The sequence below is a fragment of the Medicago truncatula genome, chromosome 1 (genome assembly GCF_003473485.1).
Source record: "Medicago truncatula cultivar Jemalong A17 chromosome 1, MtrunA17r5.0-ANR, whole genome shotgun sequence".
NCBI classification, from domain to species: domain Eukaryota; kingdom Viridiplantae; phylum Streptophyta; class Magnoliopsida; order Fabales; family Fabaceae; genus Medicago; species Medicago truncatula.
In genome coordinates this window covers 35383746-35407714 of record NC_053042.1, presented here as the reverse complement: position 1 = coordinate 35407714, position 23969 = coordinate 35383746, and the positions used below count along the sequence as shown (strand labels likewise).

The 23969-nt window shown below is 33.8% G+C and overlaps 3 protein-coding genes across 3 annotated transcripts; all 3 read left to right on the top strand.

Annotated features, from left to right (window-relative positions):
• The first annotated feature begins 2693 nt into the window (after window positions 1-2693).
• LOC11423122 (protein LONGIFOLIA 2) lies at window positions 2694-5907 on the top strand. Its single transcript, XM_003590505.4, has 4 exons — window positions 2694-3089; window positions 3168-4394; window positions 4542-4740; window positions 5093-5907. The coding sequence occupies exons 1-4, from the start codon at window positions 2916-2918 to the stop codon at window positions 5659-5661; spliced, it is 2169 nt and encodes a 722-aa protein (XP_003590553.1). The 5' UTR covers window positions 2694-2915; the 3' UTR covers window positions 5662-5907.
• A 12807-nt stretch (window positions 5908-18714) lies between these two features.
• Window positions 18715-19629, top strand: LOC25485782 (glutathione S-transferase T3). The gene has a single exon (XM_039830989.1). The coding sequence runs from the start codon at window positions 18715-18717 to the stop codon at window positions 19627-19629; it is 915 nt and encodes a 304-aa protein (XP_039686923.1).
• Window positions 19630-20416: 787 nt separating this feature from the next.
• On the top strand, window positions 20417-22509 carry LOC112418609 (uncharacterized). Its single transcript, XM_024775031.2, has 2 exons — window positions 20417-21434; window positions 22385-22509. The coding sequence occupies exons 1-2, from the start codon at window positions 20417-20419 to the stop codon at window positions 22507-22509; spliced, it is 1143 nt and encodes a 380-aa protein (XP_024630799.1).
• Window positions 22510-23969: the final 1460 nt, after the last annotated feature.

The following is a 23969-nucleotide window of genomic DNA, read 5'->3' as shown; positions in this document are numbered from 1 at the left end:
GTGAATCAACCATCAAACCCTAGTGTTTGTTCCAAAGAGACAAACTATACAAACCCTAGTTTTGTTGTTACCTTTCTAAACCCTTGTTTCAACCCCCTCTATCTCAAGGTTTACACTAATACAATGTCTATATTTATAGTAAAAGAATCCTCAATAAAACTAGAACAAATCTAGGCCCGAAAATACGTTTCTGTTTTATTTTCTGCTGTCAAAATCGGCCCCCAATTTTCTGCTTCCAGAATTCCAATTTCTTCAATTTTAAGGCACTTTCGCAACAATTTAGTCAATATTCATTACATTCATAAAGTGTTGCTAATTTGTCTCAGATACACAAGTGATTTTTGCTTTTATATATAAGTGCTTGGAACTAGAGCTGTCAAAACGGGCCGGGCCGAATGGGCCAGCCCGAAAGCCCGAATAAAACATAGGGCTTGGGCCTAAAAATTACAGCCCGAATAAATTCCGGGCTTTTTAACCCGGCCCGAAAAGGCCCGTTACCCGTTAGGGCTAGCCCGTTCGGGCTTCGGGTAGCCCGGCAGCCCGAAAAGTTGGGTTCAGTTTGGTGTTGAGTCTAAGAATCTAACATTATAACTAAGTCCAACATATATTCTATTAGGAATTAGGATAAAATGTCTCGAGTCTAGTAATAGTTTATAGCATCTGAACTACATCTACATGTCACTGCAACCGTAAGTAACATAAACAATAAACAAAAAAAGAAAAGTCTTCAATCCTTGTAATAGTAAATAAAAATAGTGTCTTGAATTCATAGTAGTATAAAACAGACAAAACATAAACAAAGAAAAAACAGAAATGTGAATAGGAATCAGGTCACCTAACGCTTAGAAAGTGCAAAAATCTCACACCATAACCAAGTCCAACATATATTCTGCAAATTACATGTTTTATAGCTCTATGAGTATGCTCTAAACTGTGTAATTATGTGCATATAAATCTGTAATTTGATTATGTTTTTTTTTAGCTTGTGCAAGTATAGTTGGAATTAGGATCATTAAAAGATTTTAAAAAAAAAAAAAAAAAAAAAAAAGGGTGTGTGCGGGCTGGCCCGTTAGCCCGGGAGCCCGTATAGGGCCGGGTTCAAGCTCAATTATTCCAGCCCATATTTTAAACCGGACTTTTTGACCCAGCCCTAAAAAACCCGCAACCCGACCGGGCCGGGCCGAAACGGGCCGGACCGAAACGGACCGGATAACCCGTTTTGACAGCTCTACTTGGAACTTCCCTAGAAAAAATTACTTGGAACAAGGCGTTATTATTGTAATAAGTAGTAATAAAATCGAACGAGGGGTATATATGATATCACAATTTAACAATGAAACGAATTCATTGCATTTATAACAATCCTAATTTTCAGTTGTACAATTTATGGTGGCTGTGGCATAATTATTGAGTCTAATTAGTATTAATTGTTAAACCGAAATGTCAAGTGAGACAGACACACGAAATTGAGAAAAAATAGGTTGTTTTATTTGTAATTTATGTATTCCTTTATACTACCTCCCTTACTTTTTAAGCTTAAATGCTCTTTTGGTCCCTTAACTATTTAATTGGTATCGATTTGGTCCCTTAACTAAAAAAAAGATTGTTTGAGGATTTTAAATTTTTTTTTAGTCTCGTTTTGGTCTCTTCTGTTAGGTTTTCGTTAGAGTTTTAAAAAAAGTTAACTCCTGGACACGTGTCACCTTGTCATTGGCTCTGAGTTTTTTTTTTTTTTTTTTTACAAAAAAATTAATTTTTTTTTTAAATATTTTTTTTCGTAAAAAAAAAATCTTAGAGCCAATGACAAGGTGACACGTGTCCACACTTAACGTTTTTTATTAAAACTAACGGAAACCTAACAGAAGTGACCAAAACGAGACTAAAAAAAAACTTAAAATCCTCAAACAATATTTTTTTTAGTTAAGGGACCAAAGCGATACCAATTAAATAGTTAAGGGACCAAAAGAGCATTTAAGCCTACTTTTTAAGTGTCTCTTTTTGAGAATTTTTTTGTTCCTATTCAAGTGTCACTTTATATAGTTCAATGCAACATTAAATGTTATTTTACTAATATTACCCTTATTTATTATTGTAGAAAGAAAAATATATGTAATGAGATATTAAATAAATAAGGTTATTATAGTAAAAATAGAAATTATTGTATCAAAAGTAGCAATATTTATTGATTGTCTTGGTTTGTGTAAAATGTCAAAATGTGACAATTAAAAAGGAACGGAGGTAATAATTTGTGTAAGACATGATTTATTCTTTTGGAACAATTCGTGTAAGTTGTATACAAAATGAAAAAAGTGAGAGATAAACATAGAATTAGAATTATAGTATGGTGATGTCTCAATTGCACTAGAGAAGGCGAGTAATTTAATTAATTAGAAAAATGAATTTGTAAAATGCGTTCGATATACAAAATAAAATTTAGATTCTAGAATATCGTAAAATATTTTAAACCTTAACAAATTTATGCTATTGAATTAGTGACCAGCTATTGCTAACTCTATGTTTGTTTTTGCCATTAAAGAAAAAAACTAATTCTACTACGCTTATAATTGACTTTAGTTACAAAAATGAAGCGGACTAACTGATGAAAGACTAGTCTCGTAATTTCAATATTTTAGGATTAATTTATGACGAAAGCGAAGGGCAAAAATATCCCGAGACACTAGTCTTTGAACAGTTGAATTGCGCCCACCCCGTTTTAAAGACCCGAAAAGCGGGAGTGTCTGTAAGGATAAAGGTACCCCCATACACGATACATCCCATGTCATACTCTTTCTTCCTCTTCTTATAGACTGAGTGTATCTTAGGAATAGTAGTTGTAATGGAGGAGGTTTCACCATCAAAACAACACAAAAGCAAATAAAAGAGAGTGACACAACACAACACAACACAAAACCACCATGACCAGTAAAGTAAAATTAAACAACAAAGAAGAAATGATAGACATTGATCACAACTTAGATAAACATATTCACAAACAGATGGGATGCATGGCTGGTTTGTTTCAAATCTTCGACCGTAACCATTTTCTTTCTGGCAAACGCATCTACAACAACACTAAAAGATTACCTCCGGTAATTCATTCTTCACTGTCTCTTTTTACTTGTATCCGACCCAATGACTGATTAATCTCTATTGTTTTGTTTTTACAGCCTTCACCGGAGAAATCAGAGAAAGATGATGGCAAACCGGTGTTTTCATCACCGTCACCGGTTAAAGAGATCAAAAGTGAAACAAAACAAGTCCTTCCTGTTCTGGAACTTAAGGAAGGTACAAGGTCTTCATGGAAATTCTCAAGAGAGGCTCCTAGGCTTTCTTTAGATAGCAGAGCAGTTGTTGATGCCAAAGGAGGGCTTCACCCTAGAGAGATCCGAACAAATGCAACTGCTAATCTTGAGAACGACGGTGATAAACAGCGTCGTTCTACTAGTAGTGTTATTGTTAGATTAATGGGTCTTGACTCATTACCATCGGATTCCGGCGCAAAGCTTCAGAGATCTGCGTCCGAGTCCAGAGTCTCCAGAGATCGGTTTTCAGAGCCAAAATTGAAGTCCAACGGTTACACTCAACGGAGCAATGTCGGCTCGGGCCAGATGAATAATAATAATCATCATCGTTCTAATGCTGTTAATGTTAATAATAATGTTAATGTTGTTAATTCTTATGGTAACATTGATAATGGATTGTGGAATGGTAGAGGTGTGGAAGGAGGAAGAGGGAAGCAGAATAAGGGAACAATGATGGTGCAAAAGAAGAGTTTCTACGACTCTACTGATTTCTTCCCTGAACCAAAGCACAATGATTTGATCTATGGAGAGATTGAGAAAAGGTTGAAGATGCGTGGGATTAACCAACCTTCTCAAGATCTTGACACACTCAAGCATATCTTAGAGGCTCTGCAGCTTAAAGGTCTGCTTCATTCACAAAAACATGACCAATCTCCCATTGTGCTAATGAAACCACTGAGATCTTCTTCTCTTTCTCGGTTTGAGCGGTTTAATAGAACCGGTTATGATTCTCCTCCTCCGCATTCTTCTGTTCGGTCCAGTCCTCGTGCTCGTCGAAACTTGAGCCCAAGATTTGATGACCGGGCTCAAGTTAATTCGAGAAACTCAAGTCCGACCCGGAGGAATGTCCCGAACGTGGAAACACGGAGGAGGCTTAGTAATGAAGGTGTTGATTCTAGAAGAGTGTCCCCGGTTAATTCGCCGAAGATAAGTTCAAGAAGAAATGCAACTGCTCAGACAGCGACAGGAGGATCTCCCAGGATGAGAAAAGTGATTGATCCTAAGGTGAAAATGTTGGGTGTAGCAGAGGATGAATGGTCCACAGTTTCAGAGAATAGCTTCACCACCTCCAATTCACTTACCGACACAGAGGTAGATACAATAGTAGTTACTGTTTTTGTCTAAGTAGTCATAGTTCACAATGAGTTTGCAAAACATGTATGTCTACACATAATTTATTTTCTTAATTAATTTTCTAATAATTCTTTTACTGAATTTGTATTATTTTTTGTGATGTAGAAGTATAAATTGGAGGAGTACAAAGAAGGGAGGAATCTGCTTGATAGATGTGATAAATTGTTGAACAGCATAGCTGAGATAACAGCCGCGAACGAGTTACAACCGAGTCCAGTATCGGTTCTTGACTCGTCTTTTTACAAGGACGAGTGGTGCTCACCTTCACCAATTACCAAACGATGCATTGATTACAATTTCAAAGGTATTGCAAAATGTGTAGCCTCTTTTTTTCTTGTCCTATTTCTCTTGGAAAATCCAAAACCTATGTGGACCAATCATTTTGACATCAGGGTTAAGGACTTGGCATCACTTGTTTGGTTTTGCACTGTTACCTCAAAACAGCAGAGTCTGCTTCTTTAGTTGTACAATCACGTGGGGCTGAATTCCCAACGAATCTGTCACATTTTAATTTAATTTAATTTTTGTTTATACACCTTAATGTTATCAAATATGCACTTAGTTGAGTCCATAGTGTAGTAGTGTACTTTTTATAAATAAATTAATATATATGTGTGTTTTAGTTGCTGATTATGGTTGAAATTGTAACATTGCAGATCAATCTACGGAATCAGAAGATGATATGTGGAGTGCAGGAGAAGGAAAATCCGAGGAGGAGGCAAAATCGGAGGATTGTGATTTTGTTTATGTGTCGGAGATTCTGCGAGCTTCTAGTTACTTGCCTGAAGAATGCGACATTTTCCTCCTACTTGAGAAGCAACAATTTCGTAAGGGGAAGGATACTTCAAAAGCTCCGACTCTGCAGAGGCGGTTAATTTTCGACACGCTGCAGGAAATTCTTAACCGGAATCAAAGGTTACCACCGTGGAAGGCAGTGTCTAAAGGAGAGGAGACACATCATATTTGGTCAGAGTTTCGGAGGATAAGAGAGAGGGAGGAATCTGAATCAGAAGATTTGTTTGGAGTGATATGTGGTGTGTTGAAGAAGGATATGGCAGAGGAGATGAGTGGTTGGGGCGAATGGACGGTGGAGATGGGAGATGTCGTTTTGGACATCGAACGACTCGTATTCAAGGATTTAATTGGCGAAACTATACAAGATCTTGCTTCATTTGCACCTCAATGTAACAAACAAGAGGCGCTTCGAAGAAAGCTTGTGTTTTGAATTGAATTTCAATAACAACATCAAAGAAAAAGAGGGAGAGAAAAATTGGTGGAGAAGTAAAAAGTAGAAATAGTTGCATGCTTTGTTCAAATTTTAGCGCGCTTAATTGCATCATTTTTCTTTTTTCATTGCTTTGTAGTGATTTTGCTTTTACTTTTGTTAATGACCATGACAAAATTAGGAATTTAAAATCTGACCATAACTTTATGTCAATATAAAAGGAAGTGTTGGATGATCATTGTTATATGTGGTGGTTACTGGTTAGGACTTAGAATGCAAATGTTGCAATGCAATGCGTAATATGAGGATGTCAATTATATAATGAACCTTGTTAATTAATCATTTTGTTACCAACTAATTGGCTAATCATCAAATCAAACTACCATGAACAAGAAACATAAAAGCTTAAGCAATACACTAATAATAATTAAAGGTTTTTTACCCCTTGAATTTTGGCAAGCATGAGGTCCTACAGTGTTACAATAGTGCAATGCAGCATTGTATCTGACTCAGTAGCGTGCAGCACTTTTGGACTTTGAGGTACCCACTATGAACATAGTAGTATCAGTATAGTTCAGTACATCCTTTGTTATCTTTTTCTGACAAACGATAACGATAATTGAAATTTTTTTGTTGCCTACCCTTCATGGATATCAAACTTTGTTACCTATAGACCACACCTAATAAGTTGGTCTTGTCCAGTTTCAGGACTTCCATTAAAATGGTTGAATGTCTATAATTTTTGAATAGAAAATGATCAAAATATGCAAATGAACAAACTTAGATAAGGAAGTATCAACGTTTTGGGTCCTCATGTCTCAACTATCAATAGTACCTACTCTTTATACTATTCCTTACCTTATCAGTCTGTCACATATTCAAATACCCTTGTGCTTTCAATAAATGTCATTTCACTAACAGCCTTTGGATTATCATGAATGCAATTGCACATGGTTAGATAGATATTCATATGATCATATCAGTGTCATCATGATTGAAAATGTAATTAGTATATTACTTTTGGGTGATGTAGTATTACTACTTTAGTTATGCTTACGATAAACAAAGTTTCATTCCATTCCCACACTTAAGACATGGTTAATAATTGTGCGGTCATTTAAGAGAATATGACGAAAAATACAGTTGAATGGAGGGGCTAGAAAGTGTAATATTACTGGGCCATAGTAGCTTAATTGGTTACTTAATTAGTTATACATGATAACTACATTAACAACTTGATTGCAACATTTCATCCAATATCATTTGTTGGTTCTCAAAAGTAGTATATGATAAGAGCAATTAAGGACGTGATGCAGAATAAACAATCAACAGTTTCTTAATTTTTTTATTTCCTCAATTATAGGATGATAGGTATGGTACAATTCTGAATACATACGTTTCTGAAATCTATCATGTGCAATATTACAAGTTGTTGACCATGAAATGTCTAAAGTATTATACGATGCAGCAAAGTTTCAGTCATGGTGGGGCTGTGATAAATTTGGGAGCTACCTAAGCAGCAGCCAGTACTGGAGTACCGGATTCTAGAGCCCTTTTCTCTATATGTGGGCCTAGCTGGACCATTTTTATTTTTTTTTTGCTAGAATTTTATATTTGAGAATTTCTTTTGGCTTATAGCACACCTTCTAAAATTCTTATTTTTTCCCTCAAAAAAAAAATAAAAAATCTTATTTTACCGGTCAAGATTATATACGAAAGGTATGTTTGCCTTTTTCTTTTATTGAATTTGAAAGCCATAAGAAAAAGGGAAAAAAAATTATTAAATCACATTCTACCTCAACAATAACAACATAATTCAACAACATCTCGCATTCTACTTCAATAGCAACAACATCATTAACAACTTAATACAACAACGCAATATAGCAACAATATTAATCGCGACAACATAATTAAACACAAACATGATCATGGATCAGCCAAACAAACTTTCTTAATGGCATGCCTCAATTTCTTCATATGTCATGGGACGAATCAAACTTGTCATAATAACGTGAAAAAATATCACCAAGGTAATGTCTAACTCGAGAAGTCCCTTCAAACAATATTAATTAAATATAAGGCACATAGTTCTCACACCGTTTTTGATCTAAACTTTAATCTGGATGATCTGAATACGTCAATGTGGATTGCTCTTCGGACGATGATGCTTACCAAATGACCATCATTCTTGTGTCGCTATGGTTGCAACAAAACCAATAATTTGGTCAAATGGTTTCTTTAAGCCAAATAGTGTAACATTAACACCGACACTAAACAAACAATGTTTCCCCATGTTGTAGTAAAATACAACTTGCTTAATGTTAATTTCTACTACCTCCGTTTCAAAATATAAGCAAAATTCACTTTTTAGGTTCATTCATTTAATGATGTATGTGATTCATAATATAAACCACATATATCATTAAATGAATGAACCTAAAAAGTGATTTTTGCTTATATTTTGAAACGGAGGGAGTACTTGATAAGTGTTTATTATTTTGTGGTGTGAAATGCAAAAAAGGAAAAAGAAACACAATTCACCAATTTATAGAAGTTTTTGGGAGTTGTGGATAGTAGAAAAACCGTTCAAATTTCATAATCTGAATTGTATCAAACCCTCACTCCACAAATTTTTACTCGGTCTGGGAATCAGTCTATTGACATGTTTCATATTCTATGATCTCAATGGATAAACTATTTTCAATTTATAGAATGCAAAGTATGGATGCACTCGATTTTGCAACATATACACTTTCTTTAACATGATATATAACAAAATAGAACACAATATGATAAAAAGAACAAAATAGAACACCATATGACACATAATATTATCCAAATTTAATACGCAGCGGTTATCATATAAAATTTAAACGATTTAAGATTAAACCAGGTTATCATGTTTTTTTTTTAACCTGGTTTCGCGTCCGTTTGCGGGTTCGCTGGGTTGCGCCTTTGATTAGTATTTTTTGGTTAGAATAGATTAGAGTTGATCCATTTGGACTTTTTATCACGATGTATCTCCGTCTGGGTTATTCCTGGGTCAGGTCTAATGTCCCCCCGGTCTTTGTAACACTTCCTTTTTATTTTATATATTTTCTATGTTGCCTAAATATATATATATATATATATATATATATATATATATATATATATATATATATATATATATATATATATATATATCTTGAAGGCATACATACTTAAACATATTTAAAAATAGACAAATATTGGCATCTCTTAACTCACTTGGGATTGTGTAGAAACAGAAACAATGATGAATCCATTTTGGATTTTTAGTGTATGGGGTGCTATTTTTCATTGTTGGGCATGTCATTTGTGTTTCCAATTCTGCCAAATTTCATGCTCAAAACAATTTTGCGGTCTACAAGTTTTCGGACAAGCGGAAAGAGAGAGGTTTGTAGGTTATTTGGATTGGATGGTTGAATTATTTAGAAACAATGAAGTAATCGGATTTTTGGTCATAAGAAAACAACAATGATGCAAGCTGTCTTGCTTATCTTGCCTCTTGTATTTCTTAAAAAAAAAAAGTTTTTTTTTAAGGAAAAAATAAAAAAATAAATTAAGAGACAATTTTTAGTCCTTGTTGACAAAAATAAATTGAGACATTTTAGTCTGTAACTTAATCAATAATCATCATGTAAAGCCTCAACATTTATGGTGATGTGTAGCATGTTCATTCATTATGTCGGTCTACCATATCTCTATCTTGGTTACTTGTCATTTCACAAAATTAACAGATAACGCAGTACTAGATAATTGTAAATAAATTGTTCAGTTCAGATATTTTAGTTCTCTATCTTAGTTACTTGTCATGTTACCAAATTAACATAATTGTATGAGAAACAATAACTTAGAAAGCATAAATTGTATGACTAGTGTGACACCAAAAAAATGTGTCGAAGAAACATTTCTTTACATTGTTGGACACCTACGTAGAGGGCAATGGCTTGAATGCAGGGATTCCAACTCAATATAAATGAATTTGGAGGATGTGATGAGGAATAAAGTCACAATGAATAAGAGTTAGGGTTAAGAAATATAAATGATAATGGAGACGGTTTTGGCTCATACAAGGACTAATTTGACTTTTTAGTAGAAGATTGATTTTTCACATTTATGTCACTGGATGAAGAGAAATGATATATGTACATCCACTTTGTGATAACTTTCTCTCTCATACTCACATTGTCCTCTTATTCTCTTTCCATTGTTTTTAACCAATGAAAAGAGAGAAAAAAAAAGTTGTCACCAAAAATTGTATGAAATAGTTGTTCAAATATCACTACTCCTAGATGAATTAACATGTGCAAACTTATGCAAAATTGGACACAAATGCGAGTAAAAAAAAAAAACACATTCATATGGATATATGGATTTAAGTCTCTAATTTTTCAGGATTGAATTTTTTTTTAAGAAGTTAAATTAGTTAACCAAAATTGACATCGGAGAGATTGAATCTGAGACTTTAAGAAGCTGCAAACTCCCGGATTCCAAAACAATATCCTCAGACCAACACAGGCGAGTTTTTTTTTTTCTCTTCAGGATGAGATTGAGTGTTCATTCGTTTTTTTTCATTCTCATTTAAAAAACTTATTGGTCTGCATCTCTCCTTATATACCAAGTTACCAATCTCTATCTTCCACTATGTTATCTCTTTTTGGTCTTAGTTTGCCATCCCTATCAAAATCCAAGGATTAAGGTTCTTTGCCTATTGTATGGACAATGATTTCTCAACAATCAATTCATGATATCTATCTTTAGGCACTGAAAGAAACTAAACATTGAAAAAGAAGGAAGATGGTTCGTTTTTTTTAATGACAAAAAAAGGTCACATATATAGACTTAACCATGCATGTGTCATGTGTGAAAGATAAGTGGGTAAGTAAACTGGGCAGTGGCAGTCCCAGTGGCACATGCATGTCTCTGCCTTAAGAATTCAATAATAAATTTGTCCATTGGTATGGCTATTGGTTACTGTTGATTCTTCACGCCTTGTCTCCTTCTTTGGGGTCCTTTGCTGTATGATAAATCAACTAATTGCCAATGCGAACTACTTATTTGGCATCATTTGCGGACTATGCTTTATTTTTTTTACCATGGACATAATCAAGATTTATGTAAATTTTAGATACTCTAAATTTTAGTTGGATACCATGGGTACCACATATAAAATTTTATTTTTATTTTTTAAATGAGTTTATATGAAAATATGTCATATCGTTGAATAAATCGATGATTGGTACATTCTCAACAAACTTCATAGATATCACTATCTTCGTCAAAGATTTATCAAGGTGAACTTAGTTTTGATACTTTTTACATTATTGTAATTAAAATAAAATATTTTTAATCGTCCGGCGATTATAATTAAATGGCAATATAATCAAATATTTATATTGACAATTTTTTTTTTATTTGAATAATGAACCATTTACGAAACTTACATTACATACACATAAACAAACCAAACATGCAAATGTGATGCGTTAACTTACATATATAAATCATGACATTTATTAACTTAATTTGCAAGAAACATCATAAAAACCCCTTAATTCTTGTAAATAAGCTAGAACCAAAGTTTGTACTAGTATTCCTTGTATTTTTACTATTTTTTCCACCACAATGTGTATTAATTAAAACAAGAATGAAGGCTACAAGTATTAGATCTAAAAGAGGAAGATCTAGGCCTTCGCCCATCAAAGCATGTAAGAAACCAAAGTTCTGAAGTAGAGGAAAACATCCAACGAAAGAAGTAAAGAAATATAGAAATTTTTTAGAGAGAGATAGAGAGTAGGACAAAGAAATAGGGGAAATACAAGGTGGTTGCATCAAAAGCTTGTAGATGGTTGTGGTCATACTACGCAACATGTGGGAGGGTACATGACCCTATTATAGATGTAACATTTATTGATCTTGATTTATATTGTAAGTTAAAATTATATGTTATAAATTTTTGTTTTAATTTACTAAGTTATTTTTTTTATATAGTTTCGATTTATGGATATTTTTCCACCATTTGTAATAAGGGAGACAATGGACTAGTGCCTGAAGATATTTCCGTAGCGAGTAAGTATAAAGCAAGACATTTCGTGATATCAGAGGCTTGATGAATTGAGAAATTTGTGATAGAACATACACATACAGAATTGAGAGAAAGATTAAAATGTTTTGGATACTTTAGAATGTTCTCTAGTGAAATCAGAATGATCTCTACACACTCACACTTTAGAGGGGAGACTATAAAATAATGATAAAAGTCTTTATTATTGAATGTGAGAGGAGACTAGTTGGTTACTAACTAACCAACAAACATAGTTGGATTTATCCACAACTAACTAACATTAGAATATGAATTATACTTCAACACACCTCCTTAATTCAGATTCTACTAACATCTTAACTTGGAACAAAACTAAAATCACGAGGCTTGATAATCATTTTCTTCTCAAGCCTTGCTACTAGCTTGATTCTTCATAATCTACTTTGCTAATTTATGAAGGCCTAAGAATAATTGGCATGTAAATAAATGTAATCAATATTCTCAAAATAAGTATCTTACAAATTTTATAGCAGGGTTGCTTGAGTGCTGGTTCATCGGTTGATGTTGCGGGTTCCTGACCAAATATCATCTCACAACTCATCTCATCAAAATCTGTAAATCAAGAGACAGTTTAACAACCAAATTGTATATATGTTAATTTAAATTTAAGTTGAAAAAGAAATGCAATTGAAGTTTCTTGCAAGAGATAACAGTGAAATATATTCCCTTTGTTATCAGAATCACATCTTGCAATCATTTCTATCCTACTCATAGCCGCTGCTACATGTATCCTTAACAAAAAGTGGTTGAGGATATGGCAATCTGTTGATAACATCGACTTCAACGAAAACCTTTTTGTCAATTCAACTTTGGATGAAATCAAACAGGCACAAAGAGAAGTTTTCATCAATTTCATCACAAATTGGATCGCACACTTCACTAGCTGTCATATTAACAAATTTTCCCTCATGGTTTCGAACCCTCAAACTTGTTGGGAAACAATCGAACGTTATGTTGCTTTCGCGATACAACGCTGTGTGAAAGATTTAACTCTTGATTTCTCAAATCCTAAATAGGACTCGAACGATTTGGATTGCGTTGTTCCAATTGCCAATGCATGTTTATCAACTCAAACTATTCCTCAAATCACTGAAATTGTATGCATGTGATTTTGATATGCCAGATTTTCTTAACTTTTGTGCACTCAAAGACGTTTCTTTAGGTTGGATTGAAGTTCACATCGATACTCTCAAAAACCAAACTTCTTTAAGTGCAGTAAAGATAAGAAAATTTGGCATATCCAAACCACATGAATACAATTTCAGTGATTGAAGCAATGATCCTAGTTAATAAACATGTGTTGTCAATTGGAATAACGCATGTTTATCATCCAAATCATTATCATACCATTTAGAATCAGAGAAATCAAAAGTTTAATCTTCCATACCTCGTTGTGTCACGAAAGCAACAAAACATTCGATTTGTTTCCCCGCAAGTTTGAGTGTTCAAAACCGTGAGAGAAATTTTTTTAATGTGACGGCCAGTGAAGTGTGCAATCCAATTTGTGATGAAGTTGTTGAAAATTTATTTTTGTGCTTGTTTGATTTCACCTAAAGTTGAATCGACAAAACAGTTTTCATTGAAGTCGATGTTGTCACCGGATTGTCATATCCTTAACCACTTTTTGTTAAGGATACATGTTGCAGCGGCTAAGAGTGGAATAGTAATGATTTCAAAAGAAGTGATTCTGGTAACAAAGAGAATATGTAATTGTTATCTCTTGCCATGGTTATGGTTCTGGATAAGAAGATGAAAAAAATTATGCAGGTATGGTTTCTGAAGAATACAACAATGGTTGATTTGTGAGTATATGGGGTGTGTATTCATTTATATAGATTTGAATAGGTGTAAGTTCCAATGTATAAAGATGCAACCTTTGAAAATATTAAATTGCGGTCTTAATTTTGGATTGATAGTTTTTCTATTTTGATATGGATGCGGAGTTTTATTTTTGACAGGAAAAAAAAATGAATTTAATGTTTGACCAAAAAAATAAAATTAATGATATGCACTTTTGAAGTAATAAATTGGAGCAATTTTATAGCTTAATTATGTTGCAATAAGACGCAACCTTGGTCAAAAAAGCGTTTGGGTGACATGGTGCTTTTTCATAAAGCTAGTTAAGGTCTTAGCCTTAATTTGAATTGACATTGTTCTATTTGTGCTATACCCAGAATTTAATGTTTGGCACTCTAACTATTTATTTCTTAGTTAAGTCTATTTTAGGTCTGGCCCAAGGCACAAGCCTGGGGTACGACGGCCTAGGGCCCATGCCTTTAAGGGGCCCAAAAAAGTTTTTTTATAGCGGGGTGTATATTGATAAGTGCTAGAAAGTAGTAAATAAATGATATATATTAAGCACTTTTAGTTACTTGTTTTACAAGTTATTTAGGGAAAAGCCATGAAAATATGACAAAATGCCCTATTATGCTTTTTACATCTTACTTTATCCCATTGTGGAGGAAAACGAACAAGGTACTTTTTTCATGTTGCTCTAGGTACTTACTTGAATTTGAAACGAGTACTTTGTACAAAGTTCATTTCATTTAGTTCTCTGCAATAACATGTTTATTTGTGAACCACTTAAAACTAGCCTAAAATGAGGAAACCTCAAGTTGTTTGTACTATATGCAGGAGACCGACATTCTTTGTTTAACTCGGTCGTTTTATGTTAAATTTAATAATTGTTTTGAATTGTATGAAAACATGGAAGTGATCAATGCACATTTTTTGAAATTGATATGAAACACTTGACCACATAAAGCCTACCCAGTGAGAAGAGCGGGTAATTGATAAACCCATCTGAGTCAAATGAATCGAAGTCCTCAATTATGAACTGTTAATATTCATAAGCACAATACTTAATAAATTTTCCCTAAACTTTTCAAAATCCAGTTAATTTTTTACTCGTTATTGAACTCTGATATTTTTACATTCATTTTAAACTCTTAACCTCCATGAAATTATGTCTCTTGCCTTAGGATAGGGGAACATTCAATTAGGGTTATGGTTTACGCAAGTTGGGGAGAAAAGGGAAGTTTAGCTTGATTGTCAAATAATTTGATGAATTTGAAATTTTTGATCGAGACACCAGTGATTTGTACAAAAAAAAAACAGAGAGAGAGAGAGAGAGAGAAGGAAGAAAAGAAAGAAAAAAGAAAAAATAGAATAAGTTGTCAAGATTAGTGTGTAGATTGTTTATCACCAAGAGTTTTATAAAGAAATTGAGGGGAATCGCGTAAATTTATTTTTTTGATTGTAAATAGAAAGAATGTTCCTCTATGCTTGGCCATTTGAATTCAATTATCCCACATATGTCCTTTCTTTTGTAGCCGAGCCAAGTTACAACCCTTTACAGACCTTTTGATCCATGATCATGTTATTGACTTGAACTGAGTGATATGAATTTTGTGCTTATGACTTGTTTCACATTTATGGTATATGTCTGGATTAATCGGAAACTACATACTTGCCCGCGCAGTCACAGTTGAATCATGCATCTAAACAATTTTTCAAAACCTTTGCTCTTTATGTCTTGTGATTAGCTTTGTCCTTTTGAGTCTTTTGTTTGAGGACAGACAAAGAGCTAAGTTGCGGTGAGTTTGACAAGTTCTAGAAAGCAGTAAATACATGATATATGTTAAGCACTTTTGGTTACTTGTTTTACAAGTTATCCAAGGAAAAGCCGTGAAAATATGACAAAATGCCCTATTATGCTTTTTCACATCTTACTTTATCCCATTGTGCAGGAAAATGATGAACAAGACAAGAATTAAAGAAAGAAACTTGAAGAATTGCAAAGGTTAACTCGCCACAATGAGCCAACGGCGAATTCATGGCGAGTTGAAGTCAAAAACCACCCAAAATTCACAAGTCCAAGCTTGCCATAGCAAGCAGAAGGAGAGCTCACTCGCCATGGCAAGCCAAAGGCGAGCCTGCAGTGAGTGAGTTCAGAAATTCCCCCTTTAACACGCTCTAAAGCTCGCCGCAGCTCGCCATGGTGAAGGGAAGGCGAGCAAGTTCCAGAAGCTCAGGATTTCATAAAATCAAAGCTCTCCATGGTGAGCAATAGCCTCACCTGGAGAGATAAGGCGGATTTGACTCCTCAAAGATGACATGGCAAAAACCCACTGGTGAAGCAAGGTCATCTCACCATGGCGAGTTCTTATTTTTCTGCAAAAGTATAAAAGTCGTCTCAAACATTTCCGAATCATTATGTTGTTACTTTTTAGAGAGAGATAGGTCAAAATTGAGAGAGCACTATAAAGCAAGGGTGTTAGCATCAAGAACATTTGAGAAATCAAGATCTTAACATGAATCTTCATCATTTCTTCCATTTTTGTAAAGCTACCATGATAATGAGTAGCTAAATCTACTTTGTTGGGATTAGAGGTACTTGATCAAGCCTAGCATGTAATCTTTTGATCCTTAAATATATGATTCTAGCTTTTTATTTGATATTGAGATTATTCTTGCAATTCATGTTTATGTTTGATTTAAAATGTTATTGAAAAATACTTTTGAATCTAGGGTTAGAATAATCATCTATCAAAACAAGAATTCTAGACATAGGATTAGTGTTTTGATAATCACCTTAAGTATCAAAGCTTAATGATATCGGATCGTTTAATAGATTGAGAAATCGTCGATTACAGGATACGATCAAAATCACAATATCATTTAGACATGAATGATGTTGTCAGGTGATATGTGATAATATCGATTGAAGGCTAGAATTTATATATGTGGTCATTAGAATATATGCAAAGCTTGGTCGACGAACTCTAATCCTAACAGTTTTATGCCTTATCAAATCTTCGTTTTATTACCGCATTTTTAGTCTGATATCTTTTACAACAATCAATCAATTAAACTCTAAACTTAATATGATAATGAATGTTGAACGGTTTATGATATGGCACTAGTCCCTGTGGAAACAATATAAAAATACTTACTTTTGATACATACTAAATTACTACATCATATAGATCAATACATTCTTTTTAAGGGGTGTCTGTATTGCAAATGTACCAAAAGGGCTCTAATGTTAACAGTATCAAAGCTTCAGCCTAACAGCCTTCAAACCTTTTTTTTTATCAAAAGGCCCAATATCAATGCAAAAGGGGGTTTGTATAGCAACACAAAGCTTTAACAAACTAAAACACAACATCACAAAAACGAAAACTTTGCATAAACACAAACCCAAAATCGGATGGGTGTCAAATCCTTCGTCTCCAATCTTGGTGATGATGTGCCAAAGGTATCAAATATTGAAATTGCTCATTTTAATATTTAAGATCCGACAAATTTGGAGAATTTTGATAATGAATCAAATGATATATTCTAGTTGAAGATAGGTCTATTATTAAAATGAACATTAATTTTTCTAATGTCAAATATTTTAGGCATTTCTCATGCGAGTTATTCAAGAAAGACCATGTATCGTCCTATTCATCTAAAGACCATGTTGAATTATAGTGAGTCACTATTGAACGAGATGAACACGTTGAAAGCAGGTCTTCGTAAAGGGTCGTCGACCACAACTTATAAAGAAGCGGTCTTGTCTACCCTTATCCAAAGATGAGTCAAGATATATGTTGCGCTTTGGCGAAGTCCCCGTAGGAAACACATGTGTCTTTGACTCGGTGTAGAAAGGTGGAGTAGAGGTAGATCCCATGATCACCCTACTACTCTACTATCCACTAAATCGTCTACTCCCTACTACTCGTGTCACCAACTATAAATAAGAGGTTAGATGTCATAATTCATTCACTTCTTTCAACTCCACACTACCAAATAGAGAACTATGTAGCTATTTCCGAAGACGTTTAGGGATATGTAGGACCAGAGAAACCTCAGTCGAATTAATATTCAAAGACCAGTAAAGGTACCTTAAATCTAAAACTCCTCTCACCACCACAGAAGAGAGGATCGTAGGAATTGTTTTCACCCCGACTCCTAGACTACACTGTGGTTTTAATTGAAGTTTCAAATTGTAACTTTAGCATAATAATGATGAAATCAAACATTAAAGTATATATCTATAAAAAAAAATAGTAAGTGTATATAAATGGGTCATATCATTGAATTGATGAGGGCAATGATCTTTTTCATTTTGTTTTATGGAACCCATGCGTCACATTTTGTCACTTTGAGAAATGTAGACGTAGAAATTAAAATGGGGTCTTTCCTTTTCCATTTTTGCAGCAACCCTTAAAGAAGTTACTAAGACCATATGCAATGGTGTGTTTAATGAAGCATTCAACACCAATTTCCTTTGCAATGGTGTGTTTAAAGTGTGTTGAATGAGGGAAGAGAAGAGAGAAGGTGAATCCATTAAACACAATTTAACTCTGCCCGGCCGGACACGTGGCGACGCGAGATTTGTTGAAAACTGGCGCGTGCGTTACACGCGCAGACAAGGCGCGTGACGCGTCAGACGTGCGGAGAGAGAAAGATTTTTTGGATAGATAATGACACGTGGCACGTTTTAATTGGCTGTCCGGATTCTTATCATTTTCATAATTTAACCTCAATTATTTCGTTGTAAATTAATTTAAAAAAAAAAAAAATTATACCAAAATTCATGATTTTTTTTTCTCTATAAATAGAGACTTGGTTCATTTGATTTGGACACAGAAAAAAAAACCAAGTTTTTCACTATCTTCTTCTTATTATTATCTTTCTATTAGCAAACTAATTGAAGTTTTAATCTTATTTTTAGTGAAATGGATCCCAATAATAACCATTTCAACAACCAAAATTATTCTAATTACCCATTTAACTACGAAAATCCCAACAATTATCCAAATCCAAATCAATTTTTCAACCAACGTCCTCAAAACATACCTAATTTTGGTTTTCCACCAAATTTCAACCAATCATCCTCTGTTCCAAACTTTCATCCATATTATGGATCTATGATGAGATATCCATCTCAAACACCCCCGTTTAATGGTTCTATGCCAATGGAGAATGATAATTTTCACAATGTTGGTGCAACTCAATATCCTGAATTTTCAACACAAATAACTCCTCGTGGCATGGCAATTGCTGATGAAGTCACTCCAGAAGATTCAACTCCTAAGAGCAAGAGAAGTAAGGAACCAGCATGGAACACTCAACAAAATTTGGTTCTAATTAGTGCATGGATTAAATATGGAACAAGCAGTGTTGTCGGGAGAAACCAGAGAGGAGAAACATATTGGGGTAAAATTGCTGAGTATTGTAATGAGTATAGCTCATTCGATTCTCCCCGCGATCTAGTTGCCTGCCGAAACCGTTTTAATTATATGAGCAAAATAATAAATAAATGGATTGGTGCTTATGAAAGCGCTAAGCGTATGCAAGGAAGCGGTTGGTCGGAAGATGATGTTTTGACAAAAGCGCAGGAATTGTTTGCAGGTGGGAAGAATATTCAATTTACTTTGAATGAAGAATGGCACGCTCTCCGTGATCAACCACGTTATGGTAGTCAGATGGGAGGAAATGTTGGGTCAGGGAGTAGTGGATCTAAGAGATCTCACGAGGACTCTGTAGGATCTAGTGCTCGTCCAATGGGTAGGGAGGCAGCTAAAAAAAAAGGTAAAATGAAAAGCAAGGGCGAGACATTGGAGAAGGTGGAAAAGGAATGGGTTCAATTCAAAGAATTAAAAGAGCAAGAGATTGAACAATTGAAAGAGTTAAATTTGGTGAAACAACAGAAAAACAAGTTGCTGCAAGAAAAGACTAAAGCTAAAAAAATGAAAATGTATCTAAAGTTAAGGGACGAAGAGCATCTCGATGACCGGAAGAAGGAGCTGTTGGAGAAGTTGGAGCGTGAGCTGTTTGAAAATTAATTTTAATCAAATATTTGTTTGTATTCAGTCAACATTATCAGTGTTGTCTAGTCCCGACTGTTTGCTTTAATATTTGTCAGTGTTGTCTAGTCCGTAGTGTTTGCTTTAATATTTGTCAGTGTTGTCTAGTCCGTAGTGTTTGCTTTAATAATTATAAGAGTTTTGTCTAGTCCTCACTGTTTGCTTTAATAGTTATCAGAGTGTTGTCTAGTCCCCAATGTTTACTTTAATAATTGTCAGTGTTGTCTAGTCCCCGTGACTTGTTTGCTTTAATAATTATAAGAGTTTTGTCTAGTCCTCACTGTTTGCTTTAATAATTATCAGAGTTTTGTCTAGTCCTCACTGTTTGCTTTAATAGTTATCAGAGTGTTGTCTAGTCCCCAATGTTTACTTTAATAATTGTCAGTGTTGTCTAGTCCCCGTGACTTGTTTGCTTTAATAATTATAAGAGTTTTGTCTAGTCCTCACTGTTTGCTTTAATAATTATCAGAGTTTTGTCTAGTCCTCACTGTTTGCTTTAATAGTTATCAGAGTGTTGTCTAGTCCCCAATGTTTACTTTAATAATTGTCAGTGTTGTCTAGTCCCCGTGACTTATTTGCTTTAATAATTATGTCCACTGTGTGCCCATTATTTCACCTACTATAACTTATTTCAAATCCGTCAATGTCCACCACACAATGTACTTATATATAGGGACTCATATCTACTTTCAATTTCACAAGTCTCATTAAAATCTACTTTCAATTTCACAAATCTCATTCATATCTTCTTCCAAAAAACCTATCAATGGATCCTTTTGATTTGGAAGCCTACTTCCAAAAACGTGATGCTGAAGACACGTATATGGTCAACCGATTTATTCAGCGTCGAAAACAAATAGAGGAAGGTAGTGGATCTCGTAGTAGAAAATATTTAAAGAGAGATCATGCAGGGGCAAACCAAAGACTCATTGACGACTACTTTGCCAATGAGCCTACATATGACGATGCAATGTTTCGTCGTCGGTACCGGATGCAAAAACATGTCTTCCTTCGAATCGTTGGAGACCTTTCAAGTAGTGATAACTACTTCACCCAGCGAGTTGATGCCGCCAACAAAGAAGGTATATCACCGTTAGCAAAATGTACCACAGCAATGCGAATGTTAGCATATGGTGTGGCAGCAGATGCGGTAGATGAATACATAAAAATAGGAGGTACTACAGCATTGGAGTGCTTACGTAGATTCTGTAAAGGAATCATACGACTGTATGAGCAAGTGTATCTGAGAGCACCAACCCAAGATGACCTTCAAAGAATACTACATGTTAGTGAAATGCGGGGGTTCCCAGGGATGATCGGGAGTATTGACTGCATGCACTGGGAGTGGAAAAATTGTCCTAAAGCATGGGAAGGTCAATTCACCAGGGGGGATAAGGGAACCACCACAGTTATTCTTGAAGCAGTTGCATCTCATGATCTATGGATCTGGCATGCCTTTTTTGGATGTCCGGGAACGTTGAACGATATAAACGTTCTAGACCGGTCACCAGTGTTCGATGATGTGGAACAGGGAAAGACTCCAAGGGTGAATTACTTTGTGAATCAACGTCCCTATAATATGACATACTATCTAGCTGATGGTATCTACCCTTCTTACCCAACTTTCGTCAAATCAATTAGGCTTCCTCAAAGTGAACCCGATAAGTTATTTGCAAAACATCAAGAGAGCTGTCGGAAGGACATCGAACGTGCTTTTGGAGTGCTTCAAGCTCGATTTAAAATCATCCGTGAACCAGCTCGCTTGTGGGACATAGCTGATTTGGGTATAATCATGAGGTCATGCATCATATTACATAATATGATTGTTGAGGATGAACGAGATACATATGCTCAACGTTGGACCGATTTTGAGCAATCTGAGGGAAGTGGATCTAGTACACAGCAACCATACTCGACCGAGGTGTTACCCACATTTGCAAATCATGTGCGTGCTAGATCCGAGTTGCGTGATCCAAATGTTCATCACGAATTGCAAGCAGATCTAGTGAAGCACATATGGACAAAATTTGGAATGTTTCATGATTGAAGATGATTTGTATTGTACTAAATTATTTGTGTGTTGTGTGCTTGTTTGTTGTCTTGCATTTTAAGCTATTTGTGTGTTGCGTGCTTAGTTTGTTGTATTGCATTTTAAGTTAAGAAAATATAAATAAATTATTTAAATAAATTTTGTTTTTACAAAAAAATAAAATTAAGTGTATCTTTATTTTAATTTAATTATAATCGATAATTTTAATTTTATGTAATTATAAAAACAAAAATATAAATTAAATAAAGAATAAGAAATAAAAGGTGGTGGGGTAGGGTGTTGAATGAAAAAACTATTGGAGAGGTAAAAATTGAATGAATGTTGAATTAAGAGAGAGAAAATGATGTGGAGTGTTGGGAATTGAAAAAGTGGGTGTTGAATGGTATTATTGTGTTGAACCATTGTACATAAAATCAAGCCTCTCAAAGGGGATTCCTTAATATAATGGAGGAGAAGATCTTTGTTGTTGCTTAGGTGAAATGATTAGTTAGAAGCTAATATGATTGAGCTAAATTTTTTGTTAAATGAATCAATGTGTTGCATGTGTGTTTTTTTTTTTTGGTAGAAAATGTGTTACAAGTGTTTCTCATCATTAGAATAATAAATGTAAATAGTAAAATGATTTGGTATTGGCAATAACTTTGATAATGATCATAAATCATGATAATCACTGTGTGAATACAGAATTAAATGTGGAGCATAATAATTGGGCAAGTTTAACACCAGGATGTGCCTTTAGGTTGGGTGTCTTTAAGTTGGAGAATAGCGAAAATATGAAATTTATACATAGTGTGATATTCACGGTTTAAAATGAATGAGTTAGAAATACATGTGCAATTTAAATAGAATGATTAAAATGGAGATCACATTTTAAACTTTTATGTGAAAATTACACATTAGAGAACTTGTTTTTAGGGAATACTACTTGAATAATGCAAACAATTTTCTATTCTATTGAAGGAAATTTTAATTAGAGAAAACTAAACCTACCTGCATAATTTTATGTGGACAACAATTTTTTCTTTTTTAAGTAAAATTATGCGTTCAAACTTGTGTCTTAGCATCTCAAATATCCATAAGCTGCAGTTACAGGACTAGGATTGATTTGTTGCTATTATTTTCTGTATTATTATGTTTATATTGCTTTATTAATTGTCGGGTATATAATTAGTGTTTAGTGTTGGTATAAAATAAAATGATGCTGCTCTATAATTTTCTTCTTTTGAAATTCAAAATTTTAATAATTTGTATTCATTAATATTTTTTATGTATTATTGGTGTTCAAACAGGCACTTTGGGTCCGTTTGTCCATTCTATTTATTGTGCTGCTAATGTGTATAATTTTGGAACAGTATGTTTTATAAATCTTATTTTGATTTTGATTAAAATTATAGGTAAATATATTTGCAATTTTAATTTATATTGTAATAAATTATACTTATCTTTTTCAATAGAGAGTTGCTATATGCAACAAATTTGTTTTTCACGAAATCTCACGAGCAATTGCGTCGTCGCTGTTTTTCATTTTGAGAACGTCGAAGGAGTTTTTTCGATTCAAGCTTTTTGAGTTTTACTTGATTTTCGAACAAAAAAAGAGTATTATTTGAATTGTATAATTGATACGTGTATAAGATAAAATATTAAATATGTATTTATATGTAATATAAATTATAATTATGTGTATACTATGTCAATATTATATTATAGTGTTAATTATTAATTATATATATAAGTAGTTTTTTTTTTTTGACAAGATATATATAGGTAGTTATTAGTAGTAGTTTTATGAAGCTATAAGTAGTTATAGGAAGTTAGTTACTTATTGGTGTGTTATATTAAGATTGTAATGTGTAAATGAATAATCAAGCAAATTAATAAATAAAAGTTCTAGTCTTCCTCCCTTTCTTAGGAGAGATGTCCCTTCTCGAATTGGGATAATTGTATCTGTTAATTTCTATATTCTATCAATAATATGGTGTGTATGATTGAACATGACTAATGGATTTTATTTCACTCCTTTTTTTCCTTTTTTCTTTTGATAAAATCACTCCTTTTTTTTTGTCCATAAGTTCCAATTTAACTGATAAAAATCACTAGGTCAGACGTCGTTCCAACCCTACTATTTTACTTATATGTTTGAGTTTTTAATGATAATTGTCATTTCATCTATCCACTAAAAAAGATCAGTCTTTTTTTTACTTTGAAATGTTATTTTGTTCCTTTCAATACTTAACATTTTCTCCATATGAGACAATAGAGATGCAAATTC